The sequence below is a fragment of the Podarcis tiliguerta genome, assembly GCF_965153285.1.
Source record: "Podarcis tiliguerta genome assembly, chromosome: 14".
Lineage (NCBI taxonomy): Eukaryota > Metazoa > Chordata > Lepidosauria > Squamata > Lacertidae > Podarcis > Podarcis tiliguerta.
In genome coordinates this window covers 53,526,125-53,549,273 of record NC_139547.1, presented here as the reverse complement: position 1 = coordinate 53,549,273, position 23,149 = coordinate 53,526,125, and the positions used below count along the sequence as shown (strand labels likewise).

At 48.8% G+C, this 23,149-nt stretch overlaps 1 protein-coding gene across 4 annotated transcripts in view; it reads left to right on the top strand.

The window, feature by feature from the left end:
- CREBBP (CREB binding lysine acetyltransferase) overlaps positions 1-23,149 on the top strand; it is a 62,378-nt gene that overhangs the window by 21,798 nt on the left and 17,431 nt on the right. For 2 of the 4 annotated variants that reach the window (XM_083413922.1, XM_083413924.1), the window contains 16 exons: positions 1,490-1,603; positions 2,398-2,640; positions 3,346-3,442; positions 3,737-3,859; positions 4,247-4,364; positions 4,910-5,102; positions 6,645-6,698; positions 8,379-8,473; positions 10,027-10,215; positions 10,754-11,182; positions 15,263-15,442; positions 15,862-16,036; positions 16,565-16,683; positions 17,612-17,851; positions 19,390-19,478; positions 22,325-22,405. In XM_083413922.1, coding sequence (XP_083270048.1) covers positions 1,490-1,603; positions 2,398-2,640; positions 3,346-3,442; positions 3,737-3,859; positions 4,247-4,364; positions 4,910-5,102; positions 6,645-6,698; positions 8,379-8,473; positions 10,027-10,215; positions 10,754-11,182; positions 15,263-15,442; positions 15,862-16,036; positions 16,565-16,683; positions 17,612-17,851; positions 19,390-19,478; positions 22,325-22,405 — 2,539 coding nt within the window. Of the gene's footprint in view, positions 1-1,489; positions 1,604-2,397; positions 2,641-3,345; positions 3,443-3,736; positions 3,860-4,246; positions 4,365-4,909; positions 5,103-6,644; positions 6,699-8,348; positions 8,474-10,026; positions 10,216-10,753; positions 11,183-15,262; positions 15,443-15,861; positions 16,037-16,564; positions 16,684-17,611; positions 17,852-19,389; positions 19,479-22,324; positions 22,406-23,149 lie in introns of all 4 variants that reach the window. The other 2 variants (XM_083413921.1, XM_083413923.1) reach the window with 1 other exon arrangement.

The following is a 23,149-nucleotide window of genomic DNA, read 5'->3' as shown; positions in this document are numbered from 1 at the left end:
TTAGACCTCCCTCTGAATTCTGCTTTGGCACAGGCTTTAAACCCGTTGTGATTCCTGTTTCACTGTTTGTTTGCAAGATCCAAAGCCGCAGGGAAGAAGTGTGGCACACAGCAGATGTTTGGAGAGCCGCTAAGATATTTGGCTCCAGGATGGGCTCTCTTAGACCAGGCATGGCTGGTGGGGGTGGGAGTGGTCTTGAAAGGCTTGGAGAATGCCTGTATTGAACTGTTTCTCAAACCTTTGGGGCTTCTCCCTATCCCAGTCCAGCTTGCAGTCCGCTGTGGTGGGGGGACGACAACGGGGGAGCCATTTCCTGGGCACTGCAGCCCAAGGCCAACTGTGCAGGCCGTGACATGGAGGGCTTTGACTTGTCCTGTTATTGTTGCTATTGTTCGTTTGTTTAAATTTGTATACACCCTTCATCCAAAGATCCCAGGGCAGTTCGCAACAAAACAAAACAAAAATAATTAGAATACATAATAAAACAAAAACTGCAGTCCGCCCAGGCCCTGCCCTCCTAGTCCAGGTGGAAGTATTGCCTGAGCAGACTTGGAAACATTGCCTGCTCCCAGTTTCCCTGCTCTGGATCTGTTTGCCCAGGAGAAACAGACTTGGGCCTCCAGGGGAGGAAGGAGAACTCCCTCTCCCGTGTCCGTAGCATTTTCCTTCGCAATGTCCACCTTGGTTTCATCACATTGCATTTATTCAAGGATTAATGGCTAAAGTGGGGTGTGTTGTTGCTTTGGAAGAACTGTGAGGGGCTGAGGTTGCAGGATGGGGCCTGGTCTTTTGAGACACAATCTCTACTCCCTTTTGGGGGCACAATTGCAAAAGCCCTATGAGTGGAGTTAAGCTCAATTGGCATTCTCTTGCTAAGAATTCTGAGGTTTACTTTTTGTATTTCTGGTGGCGAAGCATCAGTGCTGAGTCCATATCTTTGGGATATCAGCTGTGCAGTATGTACAGATTTCTTGTCCTTTCCCTCCATTATAATTGAGTGGCATGTTGAGGGTTATGTTATTACGGTCATGGAAGGTGGATTTAATGTTTAATAATCTTATTTAACTTTGCCATTTATGCATATTTAGATATATCCTTTTACCTGCCAAGAACCTCTAAACAGCTTTAAATAGATGAAGCATCTTTCAAATATTTCATTTTTATAAGTTACTGTTACTTACCTTTGGTAGGAGACCATTTAGTCATGACAGCCTTTTTAAAACAATAAAATAGAATAAGGAAATTATTTGTGTCCCCTTATCTTCATTAGTCTAGTAGGTGACACTGTCAGTGTTCCGTTTCTACACCAATGTAGAATGTTCTCCTGCTGCATCGTCTGCTTTGCTTTTTCCAGTAATGCTCCTTGTTCATAGATGTGAACTTTCAAATGCTCCTGCAGCATTTACTGGAGAAAACAGGTGACCTCAGAGTGGAACTGAGATTCTTCAAACTATAAAGATGTTGCATATGGTTTCTCCTCTTGTCCTAGTTGCCCACTGTGCATCGTCACGTCAGATCATATCCCACTGGAAGAATTGCACGCGGCACGATTGTCCTGTGTGTCTCCCATTGAAAAATGCCAGTGACAAGAGAAACCAGCAACGTACGTATTCACCAGTGTTCAGAAAAGTCTGGTTTGGAATACATACTTAGGAGATTCTGCCCTGAAGAAGCCCAGTGTAAATGTAATGCCAGCCTAATTCCCCTTCTGATTATTTTTGTGATTTGCTAGTTCGCAAACCTGCGCTAGCAAGTTGAGATAATCATGCATAAAACTGTAAGGGTGTCTCTCATGCCGTCTCTACATGAGAAGGTGTGATGGGATCTCTCCCCCTGCCTTCAACACCCCCAGCACCCCTTTACAGTCTGCTGTGGAGGGTTGAGGGACTCCACCCCCCAGAGATGGTTTTGGCATGCTTGTAAGACTGCAGAACTGAGGAGAAAGGTGGGATCTTGTTGCACAAGTCCACTTCCACTATGTTGGATTCCACTCACAGCATCTAGAAGAATCCCTAGAAAGATCTCTCTTTGTTGCCAGGTGTCTTGGATGACAATTATAGCAATCGAAACACAAACTGAGCAAGGGTCAGTTAATGCGCCTGCTCCTCAGTCGTGTGTGGCAGTGGGGTGTGGTTCTTATCATTGGCCCAGGTCTCTCCAGTCTGTAAAAGGGCAGAGTTATTTCAAGACTCTTGCCATTTCATCCTCACCTACACCCCAGGGTTGTTGTGAGGATAAGGGGGGTGGGGAACCATGTACACTGCCGCAAGCTTCTTACAGGAAAGGCAGGGCACGAGGGCCATTCAGTCAAGGTTTTAAAAATCCAACAACATCTTGGCCAGTTCCTCTGCTCTGTCCAACAGCATTTCATGCTTCTTTTGTCCTCCTCCTTTGCAGCACTCCTGGGATCCCCAGTTGGTGGCATCCAGAATTCTATTGCCTCTGGCACGGGACAGGCAACGACTCCTTCTTTGAGCAACCCGAACCCCATTGACCCCAGTTCCATGCAGCGAGCCTACGCAGCTCTTGGCCTGCCCTATGGCAACCAGTCCCAGCAGGCGCCCCTGCCGCCCCAAGTGCAAGGCCAGCCAGCCGCCCAGCCCCAGGCTCACCCGCAAATGAGAACCATGAATGCACTGGGTAGGTGCGGGCGCATGCAGGAGGGGGGTGGGGTGGGTTTCAAACGAATGTTAACTGCTTTGGGGGGCAAGGAGGGGAAGGGGGTACAAATCTTACTAGAAATACAACAGCAAAAGTAACTGCAGCCTCATTCACAAACTGCAAAAAAGTGGAGCCTCCCCTTCTTTGTGTTTGCGCGCGCTCTCTCTCTCTCTCTCTCGTCCTCCTTGACACCCACGCTTGTGCCACAGATTCATCCTTCCTGGTGTAGAACCTGGGGGGGGGGGAATAGTGAATCTGTTAACCGCAGTTAACAACAACAAGGTAAATAAATGAGATGAAATAGGGTGGAAGAAAAGGATCTGCAGCAGAATACTGTTTGAGTAGAATGCCAAGGAGAGATGGACTGGGAAGTCCTGAGAGAGGTGACTTGTAAGGGAAAAGGTGTAATGTATATACTCAAACTTTGGAAATGACCAAACTGCAGGAGGCAGTGGAAGACAGGAGTGCCTGGCATGCTCTGGTCCAGGGGGTCATGTAGAGTCAGAAACGACTAAACAACAACAAACATATATTTAAAATAGTGAATGTGGTAGGACCACTATTTATACAGTTAAGGATCTTGCTTGAGCTATCCTATGGCACATATAAAAATGTCAGTGATTTAATTGTGTGAATTGACTGGTATTTCCTCTGAACTAAACGAGGGATAATCTTATTCCAAAGGAACTAATCAAATGAATCTGACTGCTGGAGGAATAACAGACCAGCAACCTAGCATGATCCCAGAAACTGCGCTTCCGACTTCACTTGGGGCAGCAAAGTAAGAAATGTTTTTAAAGGGTTGTTGAGTGTTTACACATGATTTCTATTTTCAGTTGTAGAAATAACTAGTCCTTAGTCACACTTTTTCTCACAGTTGTTTCATAGTCCCCTTTTCCAAGTAACTCCTCAGTTCTTTGTTTTCTATTTTCCCTTCAAAAGCAAAATTGCACTTGAATTTCATTACCTGCTCTGTTGTAGTCAGTTATTGGATAATTTCTTAGCCTTAAAAACAAGACTTTTCTGGAATGCAACAGAGAGCTTCAAGAGTTTCCCTCACTGCCGTTTCTTTTAGCTCCTTAATGAATGATGGCACAAATTCGATGCCCACAGCTGCACCACCTTCAAGCACCGGGGTGAGGAAAGCCTGGCACGAGCATGTCACTCAGGACCTGCGCAATCACTTAGTGCACAAACTGTAAGTGTGTCGGTGGGTGGACCCGACTTGCTGCGGGGCAGGGCGAGAGTCTTGCCAGAGCTGCAGCCCCGCTCCTTGGCGTTTGGGGGTTTCATGGGTCTGAAGGCTTCAGGAGGGGTTGGAGGGTTACAGTCAGAACTGGTTTAAGAAGATTCTCCATTCTTTCCACTTACATTTTTATTTTCAACAACCCAACCCTAGACCCACATTTTCCCTCAGGGTGTAACTATCATCAGTTTCAATTATGCCATCCTAGGGGAAGACTGAATCTCTCCCAATTACCTGAAAACGGGGCTTTTGAAATCGTTTTGCAGATAGGGGAATGTAAGGTTTGCCCAGGTCTTCCAGCAGCATTTGTGATGGAATTTATGTCTCTTCTTTCTGCAGTGTGCAAGCCATCTTCCCAACTCCTGACCCAGCAGCACTGAAAGATCGCCGGATGGAGAATCTGGTGGCTTACGCTCGGAAAGTAGAAGGGGATATGTATGAATCAGCTAACAGTAGGGTAGGTTCTGTACCAGACAAGAGCTTGGCTGAAAGTGGCTCCTTTTGACTGTGTTCCTCCACTGCAAGGCATGCCAATGCTTCCATTGCAGGTTGTGTTGCTTTCTAGCAAGCAGCTCTGAAACAGCCTGGGATTATTATATAATTCCTGAAACCTTGAGTGCTGTGCCTCCTTTGTTCAACAAACCAATGAGTGCCTAGAAGTCTTCCTGTCCATAGGCAGGAAGATCAACTGGTTAAAGAAAATACTGTAATCTTACTAGGGATAGCCTTCATAAATTGACAGAAGCGGGACTGGCTCTGGCCTTGTTATTGCCAACTTAGCCATTGTTCCTTTTGTCAAAGAGTCTACTTTTTGGTCACGTTCCAGGAAGTGTCTTGGTCTTCACAGCATAGCGCTCAGATTCCTAAAACACAAGTTATGAAGGAGAACTCTTCAGATCACATTTCATGCAAAATAAAATTTAAGCCAGTGTTAATCAGTCATCCTTGCTGCTTTTTTCTAATATATTCTAAAACCTAATCCTAACATTTTCCCCCTTCTAGGATGAATATTACCATTTATTGGCAGAGAAAATATATAAAATACAAAAGGAGCTAGAAGAGAAGCGGAGGTCTCGTTTACATAAGCAAGGGATCTTGGGTAATCCGCCAGCCTTACAGGCTCCCGGGACTCAGCCTCCTGGCATTCCACAGGTGGCGGCAGCTGTGGGACAAGCCCAGCCTGTGAGACCTCCCAGTAAGTACTCCCCAAAGGAATGGACAAGTGGGGCAAGGAAGTCTGGGTCAGCTTCTATATCTGTGGCGCACCATTCAGCCTTTCACGAGGCACAGAAAGTGGGTTACCATAAGAACACACAAAGAAAAAGCAGTCTTGAATAAAATCACCCCAGAAGGGAAAATACTATCTTTATAAAGCCACGTTGAGCAGCAGCGTGCTTGCATCCCCTAGAGCCCAAAAGCCCTCCCAGGCAAAAGTACTTTCCTGCCTTCTAACAGTCTGAAAAGAAGGTGCCACAAATGAAAAGGCCCTGCTCCTTGCAGATGTCCAGGTAGCTTCTGTGAAGGATGATATCTGGAAAAGGTGCTCTTTGAGAGGGCCTGAATTTAGGGTGGTTTGTTGTCAAGATCAAAAGCAGCATGTTGAATTGACCAGGATGCAAACTGTTAGCCAGTGAACTTCTTGCAGGACTGGCATTGTCTTCCATACTTGTAGATTCTCGCAATAGGTTGGGGTTTTTTTGCCATTCTGAGCTGCCATAAGGTACGCTGCCCCCCCCCCCGCCCCCCGTGCATTACAGCAGTTCAGCTGAGATGCTGTGGAAGGTGTGGCAGTGACAGGTTCCCGTCTGCCAAGGAGAGAATGCCTTTGGTGCACCAGCCAAAATGTGAGAATTCTATCTAGGTCTCTGGGGGGCAGCAGCCCCAGAGAGAGCATGGCCAAAATGAAGACGTCTCCCTTCAGAGGGCAGTGTGAGCAGAAGCAGCTCACTAGCTCAAACCCTGACCATCCCCTCTTACATGGATGGACCTGGTTTAGCATAAACCCCATTACTAACTTCAGACAACATTTGGGAAACCCATCACTGAGGAAAAGGAGAATTAACTAGGTGCCATCAACATCCAGAGACTTCCCCCAGCAGTTTCATGTAGATGTTCAGCAGTGCAGGAGACAGGACTGAACTCTGCAGCACCCCAGAGGTTACTTTCCTTGGAGAGGAGCAACTGTCTTCTCTCACATCCTTCCGGAACCACACACACAGACACACACCCCAGCTAGTAAGCCCATGCTGCTGTAAAACAGCGGCCCCGCTCCACACCAGGCAGGTAAGGAGGACACCCTGGTTGGTGGCCTCAGAAGACAGTTACAACCCCAAAGCTCACTTGGAGTCCCGTTGTAGGGCTGTTTGTTGATTAAAGACCCCTGAGTTGATTGCCCAGTGAGATTTAATCATTTCAATTGGCATATGTGTCTGTTGCACCATCTTGGAAGAGGCATTAGAATGAAAGGGGAAGGCCGGTTCTCAGATGGGGCCTGTCAGCTGTAGTTTTGATAGGCTCTGATATTAAAAATAGTGTTTGTTTGTTTTTTTTAAAAAACCTTTATGCCTAATTAACCAGGGTGGCTTTCTATTTAATTGAGGTTTTAATCTACACATTATTTGAAGCTTGCAGCCCTGTCAGTTTGATTTCTAGCATTTTGATTTGTCTGCTAAGTGAAGATTGTGCTGAATGAAGCCGCGAAGGAAGAACTGACCGTGCCGCTTTTGTCCTCTTGCAGATGGGCCTCTGTCCATGCCGAATGTGCCTCTGAGCCGCATGCAGGGGTCTCAAGGTATTCAACTTGCACTAACCTGCTCCTTTCCTTAGCCTCACTCTTGCGAGTCTCCTATTGGGGGTGGGGTGGGGGGTTGTATCCTGCCTCCTCTGTGCCACACTTTCACCTGAGCCTTTGTTCCAAGGGAGTAGACTGAGAGCATGCCACGGGGGAGGGGGCACAGCCATTGAGGCGGATACGAAAAGCTTGGCTTTCTTGAGCTCTACTTCCCCCAACCCAGAGCGAACCAGGGGGTCCCTGAGTGCAACTTGGTAGCAGTCCTGGGGAGAATGCACCTATTCCCAGATGCCCCTCACTAATCTGTTGTGTGCGTTACCCTCGCCACTCAAAGCCCATAGTAAAGCCAGCCAGCTTTCCTGACATAACTGCAGGGTGCTCCAGATGCCACGTAGAGAGGGGGTAAGGTACCTTTTCAGTGACACTGGCTCCCTCTCAGCTCCACTTCCTTTTATCCAAAGGGAATGGTGCATGTACCGTATTTTTCGCTCCATAGGACGCACTTTTCCACTCCTAAAAAGTAAGGGGAAATGTGTGCTTGTCTTATGGAGTGAATGCAGGCAGTCCCTTTAAAGAGCTTTATGCATTTAGGGCTCCCTTTAAAGAGCTTTATGCATTTAGGGCTTTTCCGCGAGGTGGGGAAAGGGACCGATGGGCTGCCCTCTGTCCCTTCCCACACCTCCTGGAAAAGCCAGCAAGAGCCACTTCCAGGCTCTGCTCAGTGCTCCCTTTCGTCCCTCATCCCGCTTTGCTGGGCAACCAGAAGAAGAGGCGCTGTGCAGCTATCACTCTTGCTCTGCTGGCTTCAGCGAGAGCTGCGCGGCTTGCTCTGCTGGCTTCTCAGCGAAGCGGGAGGAGGGACGGATGGGTTTAAAGCAAGAAAAGCGAGAACTGCTTACATGCTCTGCGCAGAATATTTTTTTTCTTGCTTTCCGCCTCAAAAAACTAGGTGCGTCTTATGGAGCGAAAGATTTTTTATTATTATTATTGTATTTTTCACAACCCTTAGCTTTCCATTTTCCTTTCCCCAAACTTCAACATGGTTCCATTCAGTTGCATTTTTTAAACACAGATCCTGTCTCCGCATGGCACTTCTGGATAGCCCAGCTGCTGGGAGTGGTAGAGGGGGTGGAGGAACAGGAAGCTCCTGGTGCCAGCTGTTGGGGGGGGTGGCTTGTGCTCTGAGTGCTGGGAATGTCTGTGGCTAGACTTGCGCAGGACAGATCCCATGTGGGGAAGACCACTAAGACTTGCGTGAAGAACAGTGTCTGCTGACAGTAGCGGCTCCTCCCCTCAGTGCCCAGGCATCGCTCAATAACAAGACAATGGGACGCCAAATGTCCCTGTGCTGCCCTTTAAACAGAATCAGAAAAGGTGTGCTGGAGAATTAGGGGGCTGTTGGAAAGAGAGCTCTCCACATTTAGAGCGCTCTGTCTTTAGTCCCTCTGCTAAGTGTCTTCTGGCTGCATCTTGACTTCTGTGGGTTTCCTTCACAGTCACTGCAAAGAGAGAGGGGTTAGGTCTCCTCTGCTCAGCTGCCCTGCAGGCCAGGCTTGACTTGCTGGCAGGAACGTGGTGGGCTGAGCTGTGTGTCGATCCGCACTTGGGGGACTCGCTCCTAATGGGCTCTTCTGGGGGTGCATTTTGCAGGAGTGAATCAGTTTAACCCCATGTCCATAGGGAATGTCCAAATGTCCCAGGCATCGATAGGACCCCGCACCACCCCTCCGATGAACCATCCGGTCCAGATGAACAACATGGGATCCATTTCCACGGTTTGTAGCTCTCTCTTTCTTCCTTTTCTTCCTGGCTATTTAAAACGTTAAGAGAAATAAACTCATATGCTGGTTACCTCAGGTCCTTTCCGGTATTGCATCATTCAGTTTTGGATTAATTCAGTCACTTTATTTTATTTCATAAAATGTATGTACAGCAGGCCTGCAACTTACATGGGGGTTGTGTTCCAGGGGTCTGCACGCAAATTCAGGAAGGCCCCCCCGGAACCAGCTCTCCATTTGACCCCTCCTTTACTGAGCTTTCGGGGACGCGGGTGGCGCTGTGGGTAAAAGCCTCAGCGCCTAGGGCTTGCCGATCAAAAGGTCGGCGGTTCGAATCCCCGTGGCAGGGTGCGCTCCCGCTGTTCGGTCCCAGCGCCTGCCAACCTAGCAGTTCGAAAGCACTCCCGGGTGCAAGTAGATAAATAGGGACCGCTTACTAGCGGGAAGGTAAACGGCGTTTCCGTGTGCGGCTCTGGCTCGCCAGAGCAGCGATGTCACGCTGGCCACGTGACCCGGAAGTGTCTCCGGACAGCGCTGGCCCCCGGCCTCTTGAGTGAGATGGGCGCACAACCCTAGAGTCTGTCAAGACTGGCCCGTACGGGCAGGGGTACCTTTTCCTTTACCTTACTGAGCTTTCAGAAGGCTTTGTGAGGCCTCTGGAAGGCTGTGGGTGGATCCTGCAATATCTTTTGGGCGCCCTTCCAACTCCCCCCCCCCCCCCAATTCTCCATTTACTTACTTATTTCCCCACCACCTCTGCAAATCTGTAAGTTGTGGGTCTACTGTACCACTTGATTGTTTTTTTTAAAAAAAACAACAACCCTCAAAGCAATTCACAAAAACAATAAAAGAATGGTGTGGTGTTTATAACGTTTAAAAAATAATTGGGACGCGGGTGGTGCTGTGGGTTAAACCACAGAGCCTAGGATTTGCCAATCAGAAGGTCGGCGGTTTGAATCCCCATGACGGGGTGAGCTCCCGTTGCTCAGTCCCTGCTCCTGCCAACCTAGCAGTTTGAAAGCACGTCAAAGTGCAAGTAGATAAATAGGTACCGCTCTGGCGGGAAGGTAAACGGCATTTCCATGCGCTGCTCTGCTTCGCCAAAAGCGGCTTAGTCATGCTAGCCACACGACCCGGAAGCTGTACACCGGCTCCCTTGGCCAGTAAAGCGAGATGAGCGCCGCAACCCCAGAGTCGGTCACTACTGGACCTAATGTTCAGGGGTCCCTTTACCTTTACCTTAAAAAATAATTAAAATCAATGATAAGCTGAAAACCAGGTTAAAATACATGTCAGCTTTCTAAATTAGACATTAGGGCAATTTTCTGTTTCAGTTAGAAGTAGAAATCAAATAAATACATTGGATGATTCAGTGTAGAGAAGATGTTAGAGGGCAGCCTGGCGGGAGGGAAGAAGAGACTGCAACTGGCAAGCACATTCAGCTCAGAGCTGCCTGGTGCCTGTTTCCCCTCTCTTCTGAAACGGATTCAGTGAGCACCTAACTCCCTTGTGGGCCAGACCCTTAATGCGCAGGGCTGCTTTGTTTGCAGATGGCGCTGTCTCCCTCCCGGATGCCTCAGTCCCAGAACCTGATAGCAGCTCATTCCAACAGCCTGATGGGTCAGGCCTCCACCCCAAGCCCCTTCCTGCCACAGAACCAGTTTTCTGCTTCCAGTGGAGCTTTGAATGTCAACAGCGTTGCTTTGGGGCCAGCAGCGGCACAGCCAGGAGTGGCACAGGTACGGCTCATGGCTTGCTTCATTTTACTCGCCCTGGCATAATGTGGAATTCCAGGTTTTCATCAAAACGGTGAGGACCATTCTCTCGCTTCAGATATTTGTGTCTGCACCTTGGTATTTCTGTGGCTTCCACCATCTCCCTGGATGTCAGAGTCAAGGCACTGTGTCGCTGTGGGCCTGCTGTGAAGATTTGTATGCACAAGAACCTCAGCAATGCCATCTTGTGACAGAGGTGTAGGAGCTCAGCTCTCAAGCCCAGCCATGACTCTGACATGGATCACAAGCCACTTGCTTCCCAGACTTCATGATTAAATTCTAACCTAGATCATCTCAGGAGTTGTCTACTGAGCTTACCTAATGCACAACTCACAGTGGCTGGCTCACCTGCCTACCCAAAAAGCGTACTTTCTGCCCCATGTGATATTGGGGAAACAGTGTGGCAGAGGGACGCAGCCAGACTGGCGCTTGGTCCGCTTGTGTTGCCCACTTTTGCACAGGGGTTTTTGAATGCAGCACTCACAGTGTCTCCCTCTGGCAGGGGCAGGTTCCTGGAGCTGCTCTTCCCAACTCCGTGGATATGCTGGGACCACAAAGCAGCCAGCAGCTCTCGTGTCCTCCCGTGACCCAGCCACCCCTTCACCAGCCTGCGGCTCCTCTCTTGTCCAGCGTGGCGGCTGGCATGCCGCCGGTCCAGCACCAGACCCCGCCAGGGATGACGCCTCCACAGCCTGCAGTGCCTGCCCAGCCGTCCACACCGGTCTCCGCGGCGGGACAGGCGCCCACTCCAGCAGCCGGCTCCGTCCCCAATGCTACGCAGGTGCAGAGCACGCCTTCGGGGCAAGCCGCAGCCCAGTCGCAGATCCCACCGCAGCCTCAGACCCCAGTGCAGCCCCCACCCGTGCCAACCCCGCAGCTTCCGCAGCAGCAGCAGCAGCAGCCAATGTCTGCCCAGGCCCCTGGCACTCCGGTGAGTATTTGGCCTTTTTGCATTACTGGGTCCAGCATTTGCGCCAGGGAGCAAGCACTCTGTCATGAATGGCAGCGGTGCTCTCGCAGCCACTGTGCAGCACCCCAGAGTACAGGGCACCTTCGTTGCCTGTCATCCAGCCGGAGCAGCATAGGAGGCTGCCTTACCCCGAGACAGGCACCTGGTCCACCTCACTCAGTGCTGCAACAAGCAGAATCTCTCAGTCAGGGGCAGAACCGGGAGTCTTTTGTCTCTCCCACTGAACTAGGATTTCTCTAGAAGCTCTGCCTTCTCTAGAAGCATTGTGCGTAGTTTCAGAAGCAAAACAAAAAACCCGAAGGAGATCAGGGCTCCTGTTCCCAAGTTGCTTGCAATCCAGATTCCATCTAAGAGGATCAGAAGAAGAGCAAAAAGAAGAGAAGATCCTAGGATGGGCTGGAGAACCTGGGCCCTTCAGATGTGGAGGCCAAATGGTCAGGGAGGACAGGGGTTGTAGCCTAACAACATCTGGAGAGATGCAGGTTCTCACCAGGTGCTGGTTCGCAGCCCAGATGTTTCAATAGCACATGGTCTGGCAGCCAGCCAGCCAAGTTCTCCTAATGCTTAGAGTGAGGGTTGAAGAGCAGAAGTGTCTCTCCCACCTGGGAAGGTAAGCCTGCCTGCCTGCTCAGGAGACTGCTCAAGTCTTTTAAGCCTTCCGACGTTGAAGATGGGCGGAAGAGCATGTCTTGTTCACATGTTCCGCTCAGGCTGCTCTTCCTTTGACGCTGGCAGAGTGCAGCTCTTACTGTGACACAATCATTTCCCAGCCTTTCACCAGTTGGTGTGCTCTCAGCAAAGGGCAGCCCCGTATTTTTGTACCTTCAGGAGATGTTAATGTTGGTGTTGATGTAATAATTGTGTTTGTATAAGGGGAAAGGCCACAGCACCTCAGCAGGCAGCACTGGGTGAAGAGGTAAAGCAAGCTCTGAGGAGGAGGCCAAGACTAGTTGTTTTCATGTAGGTCAGCAGTGAGGAACCTCAGGCCTGAGGGCCTCAGGAGGCCCCACCAGGCCATTGTGGCCAAGAAGACATGAGCCCACCCGCCTACAAGGGGGGACAGGTAAAGCTGTGGCTGACTAGAGAGCGGGGTGGGAGGGGGAATTGTAGGCAAAGTATCAGCTGAGCAGGGGCAGCTGCAGAGCCCCGTATTGAGCGCTTTGCAAGTTCCATCTCGCCTGATGGGCTTCCCCCGCCAGCCTTAATCTTGGGCCAAAATGGGTCACCCGCCGTCATTGTGACATCAGGAGGCCCTTAGGAAACTGAGCCAGCCTGACTAGGGGGGGGGGCCGGAAGGGACTTCAGAATGAGCCCAAAGATAGTGGAGACAACTCCTGGGAGGAAAAGACTCCGTTGAGGAGGAACTGGATGTGTGCGCTTAGAGAGCACAATGTTAGGGTTGGCTGGGGAAGCTGCATGCCCCAGTGGAGTCTGAGAATTGCAAGAAGCAGCCTTGGGACATGGGGGGACCACTTTCGTTGGGCATTTTCAAGGAAGGGTTGCTTGGGTGAGCTTGAAGAAGGGATGGTGTTCTGTCAGGGCAGGAGCGTTGGCATGGAGGCAGCCGCAGAACTTGCAACGTTCTGCTCTTGCTTCCATGCTTGTAACTCTGGGAAGCACTTGCCAGAAGGCAAAGATGGCCGAGATTGGAAGGCAAGCCAAATTCTAGTGCTGAAATAGAAATTGCCCGCAAGTTTTGAGTTTATTCATTAAGGACTCAATCAAGCCCAAGGTGCGTTTTCCCACTCCAGGTGTTACATTAGCCCAGGCATCCCCAAACTCGGCCCTCCAGACTACAACTCCCATTATCCCTGACCACTGGTCCTGTTAGCTGGGGATGATGGGAGTTGGGGATGCCTGCATTAGCCTGTCATAGCTAGGAGGAGGGTATGGAAAGGGCTGCAGCACTTGAGGAGAGTCCCTACTGCTCTTGTGTGCAGAGCAGAGGAATGTCAGAATCCCACCTCTGGCCCCGAGCTTCCCTCTCCTGACCAGTAAGCGCATAGATCTGCCAGCTGAGGGTGCTCTTCGTGCCTCTGACAAAGTGGGCTCCAGGCAATGAAAGCTTTTGCTGCAATAAATGTTAATATTTAAGACGTTAATATTTAATACCAGTATCCTGTCCTCTGAAAACCTTTCCCAGGGCAGCTCGCAGACTGCTGGGTCTGTTGAGAAGTTGTTTGTTTGCTGTGCATTTGGATCCCTCTTAAGATATCGCAACCAAACTTTGAGGGGTGGTTGCTGAGGTCAAGGAGCAGCTTTTTGATTGTTTGGATGCAGTTGGGTGCCATTCCAAATTAATACAGCAGACTCAGCCCTTTAAAATCACTGGCTTGCTTTGTTTGTTTCTTAAAATTCCTGAGCAAAGCTAGGCTTGAGATGGCTATTGGAATATAAAGCAAAGTGGTGAGGGCGGGAAGGAACAATCCAAAATACAACTAAAAATCACCACTGATTATAATATCAGATAGCAAGCAAAGAGCAAATGGAAAACCATAAACTAGAGCAGCTTCCTCAAACTCAGCCCTCCAGATGTTTTTGGCCTACAACTCCCATGATCCCTAGCTAGTAGGACCAGTGGTCAGGGGTGATGGGGATTGTAGTCTCAAAACACCTCGAGGGCCGAGTTTGAGGAAGCCTGGACTAGAGCATGAAAAATAAAAGCCAGGCGCCAGAATGATGTTAATGTCAGGGAAGCTATCTTTGTGAGAAGTATTTCATATTTAGAACACCACCACTTAAAATATCATTTTCCTGCTTGTTACTGACTATCTCTGAAGAATGGAGTCACCAGAGAGTAGCCTCTCCACCAGACTTTTAAGCTGTGCAGGGTTGATCCAGCAAAATCATTGTGCTCCCAAAAGTATCTGCACAGCAGAGGTCCCCACCCCTGCACCCCACTAAATCTGCTCCAGAGGGCTTGGGGTACCTCCAGAGCAGATATGGGGGTGGCAGGGGCAGAGAGAGAGGAGATTCTGTTCCCTGAGCACAGCAAATGCACAACCCTTTTTGGGCTGAGCTTGGAAATGGATCAGGAGCCAGACATTTTGGCAAATGTTCCCAGCTCTTGGTCTCTGCGCTCTCACAGCTTGTTCTATCCGCAGAATATTTTCCAGGGCAGCCTCAGGTATAATGCATTGCAATGCTCCAGCATGGAGGCTTCCAGAACATAAATAATTGATCCTAGGATATTTTTGAAGGCTTTCTCTGGTTAAGAACTTAATTCGTTCTGGGGGTCCGTTCTTAACCTGAAACTGTTCTTAACCTGAGGTACCACTGTAGCTAATGGGGCCTCCCGCTGCCGCCACGCAATTTCTATTCACATCCTGAAGCAAAGTTCTTAACCTGAGGTACTATTTCTGGGTTGGCGGAGTCTGTAACCTGAAGCGTCTGTAACCCGAGGTACCACTGTATTTGCAACCATGCTGTGGGAGACGGTTCTTGAGTATTCCCCATTTTAGACTATTAACAGTTATTTACTGTTTAGATTTCTACACCACCCCTCAAATAAATTATCAGGGCAGCTTACAAGAAGCAGCTTAGGAGGTGGATGATTCCCTGACGGTTACGCTGTCACATCCTGTTAGGCCTCTTGTTATCAGATGTGAATTCTAGGCAGGGGTAAACTAAATGGATGGGACCCCTGGAGTCATCTAGTCCAACGCCCTGCGATGCAGGAATCTCAGCTTCAGCCTCCATGACTGATGGCCATCCAACCTCTGCTTAAGAACCTCCAAGGAAGGTGATCCCACTGTCTCTTCCACTCTCGAATGGCTCTTCCTGTCAGAAAGGTCTTCCTGGTGTTTAGTCAGAATCTCCTTCCTTGTAATTTGACTCAGTCTGTTCGGATCTTGCCCTCTGGAGCAGCAGAAAACAAGCTGGTTCCATCTTCCATGAAAGGATAGCCTTTCAGGTGACATGCTGGGTGCCGTTGGTGATGTCCCTGTCATCTGACCTGACCTCTTTTTTGGGAGTTCTGCACCGGGGCACAAGGCTGGTTTCCGTGTGTTCAGTGTCTTTCCCCCCTCCTCCCCACCCCAGCTATCCCAAGCAGCAGCAAGCATCGACAACAGGGTGCCCACGCCAGGCTCTGCCGCCAGTACCGACGTGAATGCTCAGCAGCTGGGGCCGGAGACCCAAACGCAAGAGATTAAGCAAGAAGGGAAGGTGGAAAAAGCAGAGTCGGAATGTGGTGAAGCTCAACTAGATCCAAAATTGGAGGTAAGCAATGGCCCAAGGGATAGTCGTGGTCAGTCTGTGCTGTTCAGGGACACAGGGAGGAGGAGTTTGGTGCCCACCAGATATTGTTGGGCTTCTTAACTCCAGTATAACCTGTAGTTTATGAGAATTCTAGCCCAGAAACATCTGGTGGTTCCCCATTCCGGGATTAGACAGCAATTTCTAGCTTTCAGGAGGGAGCGGTAGGGAAATAAAGCCTGCCCTTTGTGGGGTAGAGCAGAGAACACCCACTGCCTGGTAAACTAGGAGGAGAATTCACAGGGAAGGGAAATCATCCAGAATATGGGATGGATGGATGGATATGAACATGTTAAATATTCCCTTCTCTCTTGCTTTGCTGGGGAAGCTGACCTGGGTGGCTGTGGAGGTTGTGACTCCTCACTGTGCCATGTGCTTTTCAGGTGGAGGAGGACGTTCCAGGCCCCACGCAAACCAAAGAAGAAACAAATGGGGTGGAGATCAAGCAGGAGCCCATGGAGATAGAAGGGAAGAAGCCTGAGATCAAAGAGGAGGAGGACGGGGGCAGTAACGGTGCCGCCTCCCAGTCCACGTCACCATCTCAGCCAAGGAAAAAGAGTAAGTCTACATCTGTGTAGCCCTCAAGTACGTCTGTCTGCCACTAGCTTGTGCTCCATGTTAATGTTGTCCCCATCTTCTTAAATTAAAGTAGGAAGATAAGAAGCATCTTGCTCAGTTGGGCTCCTGCAGTGGCCAGGCAGCTTCACAAGCAGGGGGTGATGGGAGCGACGGCGACTTGCTGTCCCTCAGCCTCTCCTGAACAAAGGCATTCTGTCTCTGAATAGGGAGAGCCTTCCTTTTTACCTGTCACAGTTAAAGCCACTTCTTTTTTCCCTGTGAAGTGGCCCAAGTCTTCTAGTTGTTGTTGCTGTTCTTTAAATTTGTATACCTCCCTTCGCCCACCGATCCCAGAGCGACTCCCTGCATAAAAACACAGCGCCCTGAGCAGCCGTTGCCACATCTTATAGACTGAATTCCACCAGCTATTTACAATTTGATGACGAAATATTGCTTATTTCATGAATGAGATGACTGTGGATAGACTGTGGTTTTATTTACGTTAACTCATTTGGATATTTTCAACAGTCTTTAAGCCTGAAGAGCTGCGCCAGGCCCTCATGCCCACCCTGGAAGCTTTGTATCGCCAGGACCCAGAGTCCTTGCCCTTCCGGCAGCCCGTGGACCCTCAACTCCTGGGGATTCCGGTAAGTGAGAAGGTGGGCCGGGTGTCCCTGGGCCTTCCCAGGAACCAGCGGGTCAGTCTTGGCACCGTAGCTAAGAAACAATCTCAGGCAGATTGGATTGAAGCCAGTTGAGCAGCAGAGTGTTTTGCAAGCAAGTCACAGCTGTCTCTCGCAGGGTGTGGGCTTGTCAGGTAGGCAGTTGTGTGTAATTTTCACCGTTGGGCAGTCCTTTGACTGGTGGCAATTCTTTTGGATTTAGGTTCTAAAGTAGTCCCTGTGGCCTTGATGCCCAGGAAGTCCTGTAGCTCCCAGAGCCAAGCGCATAGTTTATTAGTCTGCCATACAGCCAAAGTCTTCTTCCAGGTCTGTCTCTGAGTAGACAAATATAGGAAATTTGAAGGCAAGACAGGATTTTCCACTGTTAAGCATTTCTTTCAAGTGAGGACTGTTTTCAAGGTTCACTGTACCTTTCTGTCAAGGTCATGATTTTGTGTAGCACTGCTCAGAGGTTGGGACAGTTGGCTTCAGTGTGTGTGACGTCTTGAGCTGCTTAATGGCTGCTGTTGCTAACGGAGCTTTGGGCATCTGTTTATTCAGAGCTGTAGGAATCCAGAGGGGGGTGTTGTCATCCCACCCAGATGGCAGTTCAGCCCGATTCTCTCTAAACCCTGACCATGTGTGATTTTTGCAAGCAACATCCACCTGTGACAGCACCCTAATTTCAGGTGCATCAGACTGGTCAAGACGCAGGGTCCCTAAGAGCAAGATCTGGCAGGGTGGGGATTTCAACCCAAGTCTCCCAGGCACTCTAACCATTACGCGACACAGTCTCCTGAGGAGGTTGCTGTTATGATGGGTTGCTCTCCCATCAATAAAAATTGCTACTTTTGGAAACTTTGGATTTGAATGCCCAGCTGACACCGTGTTCCTTCTTTTTTCTAATTTGCAGGACTATTTTGACATCGTGAAGAACCCCATGGATCTTTCCACCATTAAGCGCAAGTTGGACACAGGGCAGTATCAAGAGCCCTGGCAGTACGTGGATGATGTCTGGCTAATGTTCAATAATGCCTGGCTTTATAATCGCAAGACGTCACGAGTCTATAAATTTTGCACTAAGCTGGCCGAGGTCTTTGAACAAGAAATCGACCCTGTTATGCAGTCCTTGGGATACTGTTGTGGACGCAAGGTATTCATGGTTTCTTCACAGCTATGGTCTTTGAACATACAAAACCTGTGTGTTTCATATTCACAGTGTGAATATGTGCATTTATCAGAACCTTCTCTTTGAGAAGCTGATTTTATGAGATTTACTTTAAATGTCATTTAAAAGAGGTTGTATCCATTTTTAGGCATAATTACCCCCTGAAATTAGTGGACCCAAGTTAACCATATTAATTTCAGTGGATCTGCTCTGAGTAGGACCAGCAGGTCTTTATTTTCAAAATATCTGTGTTGAATTTTGACAGATTCTTATACTTAAAAACTTGACTCAGATACATGCGCAGGTGTGTGTTCCACTTGCTACAATTTGATGAGAACTAGATTGACTTCATATGCGCAGCACATCATGCTCTACAACTAGTAAAATTGTGCGAGGGCTTCTTTTGTGGTTCCTCGCAACAGGGGCTGCATGCTTCCCTCAGAATGGGGCTGAGCAGCAGCAGAAGGAAGGGCTTGTGATCACATGCTCTGCTTGCAGACTTCCCAGCTGTGCCACGTTGGTCACTGTGAAAAATGGGGTGTGAGACCAGAGGGACCCACTTTGGTCTGATCTAGTGGTAGCCAGGCTTTTTTAATTCTTCCTAAAAAGTGCTCTTGAATTTTTAAAAAGATGAGCCACTGTTATGTTTTTGGCACACATGGATCCTTCTCAGGGAGATCCGTGTGTGAACCTTCCTGCCCTGAGCATTTGGTTATTAAATTTGGGGTGCAAATCTTGAGAACAAATGTTTTAAGGCATTGTGCTCTGCAAATATGATGAAGAATGTTGCAATTGTCTGCTATCTGTAATAAAGTGAGCCAGCAGCTAACACTAAGTATTTTTAATTCATACATAAAGGTCAGAACACAGAACATTCTGCTTAAAATATCTATTACTTTTTAAAAGTGTCTATGGCTTGCATGCTGTTTTACAGTTTCTAAATTCTGCCTGCACAGCGTTGCAAAGAGCTGCTCTGCAGATGTTGGCTAACTGACTAAATAATCCTAAGATCATTGTGGTTCTTCCTACAAAGAAGAATAATGCTCCGTTAGGGCTTGGTTTTTTTAATACTACAGATTTTAGTTAGACATTGCATTATGCTCAATCTCTTACTGTTTTCTGTGAATTTCTAACTTTCTGGATTTATCTCTTTTAATGAGTGCGAGTGTAGCCCAGTGTGGCTGTGTCTCCTTTCTGCTCTTCCCAGATGCAGTCCAGCCGTGCTCTTCAGCCGCCCGTCAGTTCTAGGGGCTCAAACAGGCACACACCCATTTTTATTTTCCAATTGGCACATAATATTCAGTGGTTGCTGGCTATGCTCCATACAGGACTGTTTTTTTGAGGGGAAGGGGGTTGTCCTCTTGGAAAGAACAACAGTGAACAGTGAATTAAAACAATAAACTGCTGAAGCTAAAAAAAAAAAAGCGCTGCCTCTGCTGTAGAAGAAATTTGTGCCACACAAACGTGTGCCTGTAGTTGTTGCATATAGTCATCTGTTCTCTCTGGCTTTTCTTCTTTTTCAGTACGAATTTTCTCCCCAGACCTTGTGCTGTTATGGGAAGCAGCTGTGTACTATTCCCCGGGATGCCGCCTACTACAGTTACCAGAACAGGTAAGTCTGGGCCTTCTCAGGACTCAGAGTGGGGCAGTATTTTCTTAGAGCAGGACCTGAGCTTAGAGGTGGCTCCTCGCCCCACAAGAACACGGACAAGGAGTCCCTGGAGAGTTCCCAGCAAGACTGACTAGCCCTCGAGGGGCAACAAGTGGCCTATTTTGATGTTTTCAGAAAAGCTCCCCACCCCACTTGGGCCTTGGACTATTGCAGTGATTTAGTGAAGGTATCCCCTGGCAAGCTCCTTGGCTGGTGGGCTGCATGTCGCTTGGAAGCTCATGAGTCAAAATAAAAGAGAGCGAAAATCAAGAGAAGGGGAAGGAAGGAGAGGTGGCAATTTCATGTTGGCTTATTTGCAACACAGTGGTACCTTTGTTTAAGAACATCTTAGTTTATGAACAACTTGGATTAAGAACGCTGCAAACCCAGAAGTAGGTGTTTTGGTTTGTGAACTTTGCCTTGGAAACAGAACACGTTCTGCTCATAGCTGTCAACCTTCTCTTTTTTTGCGGGAAATTCCCTTATTCCAGCGCCGCTTCCCGCTGCTATCCCGGATTGTTACATATCCCATAGACTGTCCCCGGGACAGGGGAGGCTGCTGATCCCTTATTTTCAAATCTGAAAGTTGACAGCTATGGTTCTGCTTCCTGTTCAGTGTGTTCCATTTGTAAATTCTGCTATGGAATAGCATTCCTTGGTTTAAGAACACTTTGGTTTAAGAACGGACTTCTGGAATGGATTAAGTTCATAAACCAAGGTACCACTGTACCATATTGGGACTAGCAGGTTGTTCCAAAAACTTCCCGGAAAGGTGGGTTTTTAGGTTGCAATCCTATAAATGCTTAAAGGTAAAGGTACCCCTGCCCGTACGGGCCAGTCTTGACAGACTCTGGGGTTGTGTGCTCATCTCACTCTAAAGGCCGGGAGCCAGCGCTGTCCGCAGACACTTCCGGGTCACGTGGCCAGCGTGACGAAGCTGCTCTGGCGAGCCAGAGCCGCACACGGAAACTCCATTTACCTTCCTGCTAGTAAGCGGTCCCTATTTATCTACTTGCACCCGGGGGTGCTTTCGAACTGCTAGGTTGGCAGGCGCTGGGACCGAGCAACGGGAGCACACCCCGCCGCGGGGATTCGAACCGCCGACCATGCGATCGGCAAGTCCTAGGCACTGAGGTTTAACCCACAGCGCCACCCACTTACCTGGGAGCAAATCAGCTGAACTCAACGTGGATTACTTCTGAGCAGAATGCACTCTTATATTGCCCAGGAATCCTGGAATTTTAATTTTTTTGTAGTTATTCAGTGATTGCGCACATAGTCATAATTTAAAAATCGTGAACTAGTGAATGGAGGCCTTAGGCAAAGTCCTGGTCTTAAGAATTCCTCCCTCTGGTCGCTGTCAGTTGTGCACCCTGCTGACTAGGCCACCCACCCCTCCTCTCTTGCTCATGGGGTCCCCTATGGAGGAGCGGGTGTCCTTTCTGTTGCTGCTTTCTCCCTGGGGAGGCGCTTCTGGTGCCTGAAAATCATCACCGGCCCCTGGTTTTCTGAATAGCTCTTGGTTGCTAGCTTGTCTTCCGGGAACAGACTTCCTCCGTAGGTTTCGATAAGAGCCTCTCTCCCCTTGAACGAGATAGTCCCAGGAGACTCTCAGCCTGTGGACGTTTGTGTGTGTGTATGTCAGGACCTCCCAGGAAACGGTGTTCTCATCTCCCCTTGGTTGGTTCATTGTGGTGACCAGAGTGGAGAGCTGTGGTGTTCAGACGGCTGACGCTGCCCTGACTGCTCCCACCTGTTTCCTCTGTTTGTCTCAAGGCATCCCGGTGTGTCTCTGTCCCCCCCACCCACCCCCACCCCCATGGATTGCCCTAGCCTGTGTTTCTTACCTTCCTTGGTGTTTCAGTTCATACCCTTTCCAAACATTTAGTCAAGATTGCCTTAGAAGGGGATAGTTTTGCTTCCAGTTTACCCAGAGCAAAACAAGAAATATGGACTTGGGCCTTATTCGAACGCAGGTTTGTGTCTGAAAGAGACCTTTGCTTTTAACCTTCTTGGATTACTTAAAAGCAGCAAGGGATATGGAAGACGGACCAGTTCAGTTTGGTTCACAAAATTTTTCACAAGTTCCTGTTTCAGTTTGCAAAGCCTTGATCTATTTTTTTTTTTTTTTTGGTCTATATTGTATTTAATTACAATATAAACGATGTAGTTTATAAAGTTTACACACGTGACTGGAAACACTGAGCGATAGAAATGCATTTCTGTTAAATGTTTGTCTGGAGTATGAATTGGGTGTCATTTGTGTTCTACTACATTTTAATTGAGCAGCTGGTCACATTTAACGCAAGGTTTTCAATCTTGAATGCTTTAATGCATTTGGCAATGTTGAAATTGTTCCTGCTTCTGTGGCTTTAATAAAATAATGGCAGTCTCATGATTCTGGCTACTGTGAGACTGCTTGCTTCTCAAAACCTGACCTGAGAATTGGATCCAAATTCTGAAAGGGATGCCCTTGGAAGTCTGCTCCAGAGCCTCTCCTGGTCACCAGCGGTGGCCTGTGGCGGCTGAAATGCGACCGAATGCTCCCCTGCGCTCTTGGCCGTGCCTTTCTGCTCTGCCGTGTCCTGGTGTCTGTCTCTTACTACTTCTGTCTGTGCTGTTTGTCCCTTTCCCTCCCCTCTGCTCCTCCTCATTGGCCACACTGACCCATCAATCGACCAACCAACGACGCTCCCCCTCCTCTCGCCTTGGTGATCTCTGCCCTGCTCTGATTGGTGGCTCCCTTGCTTGGGTTGCTCTGTGTTTTGATGGACCAGTTCACCCAAATATGGCCTTCTTGCTGACAGGTATCACTTCTGTGAGAGATGTTTCACTGAAATCCAGGGGGAAAACGTTACCCTTGGTGATGACCCTGCCCAGCCACAAACGTAAGTAATTTCTTTTCTTTAAATGCCGGGTAAAAGTAATGAGAGGACAGGTTCCGTCATGCCTCAGGTGCAGCAGGAAGAGATGCGCTTCTCATTCAGGGTGCAGCCCCCCAGGTGCAACTTCTGCTTGGCTTTGGAGTCTCGTTCACTCCCAAGAAAGCTGCATCTCCCGGCCTTTGCCGGAAGGACAAAGGAGCATAGCGAGCTGGCGTTGCGTTGCACTTAGAAGTTCAACCGTGTTCCCACGGAAGGCCCCCAGTTCACACACTTAGCGGCCTTGGGTAAACCCTTGTGCCTCAGCCCTCAGCCCCGTGTTCTGCAATTTGTGGTTAATAATCTAGGCTGGTTGAAAAGATTTCGAAAAGTGAATTAAGAGCAGATTTTCAATGCCCAGGCAAGATGCCCAAAACTTAACTCCTCTGAATGTTGTTCATTCTCCGTAGGTGTGGTGCTTGCTTGGGTGACCCTCTGACCTGTAAGCCCCTTCGCTGCCATGTCCCTTGGCAGCTTTCTGTATTGTCATTAACCTACATGATAGCCTAAGTGTTTTCTCAAATTGGCTTCAAGAATAGAGTTGACTTGGGATCTGTTCTTACTAGCTGATAGTTAGCCTGTCATGGCTGGTGTGGATAACTGGGCTGGCAATTCTTTAGATCGAAGGTTTGCTTGTTTAAAAGGTTTAGGGCCCTCTCTTCCTTCAAATAATCCCAGAGCAAGGTACAATATAAAATATAGACTCTAAAT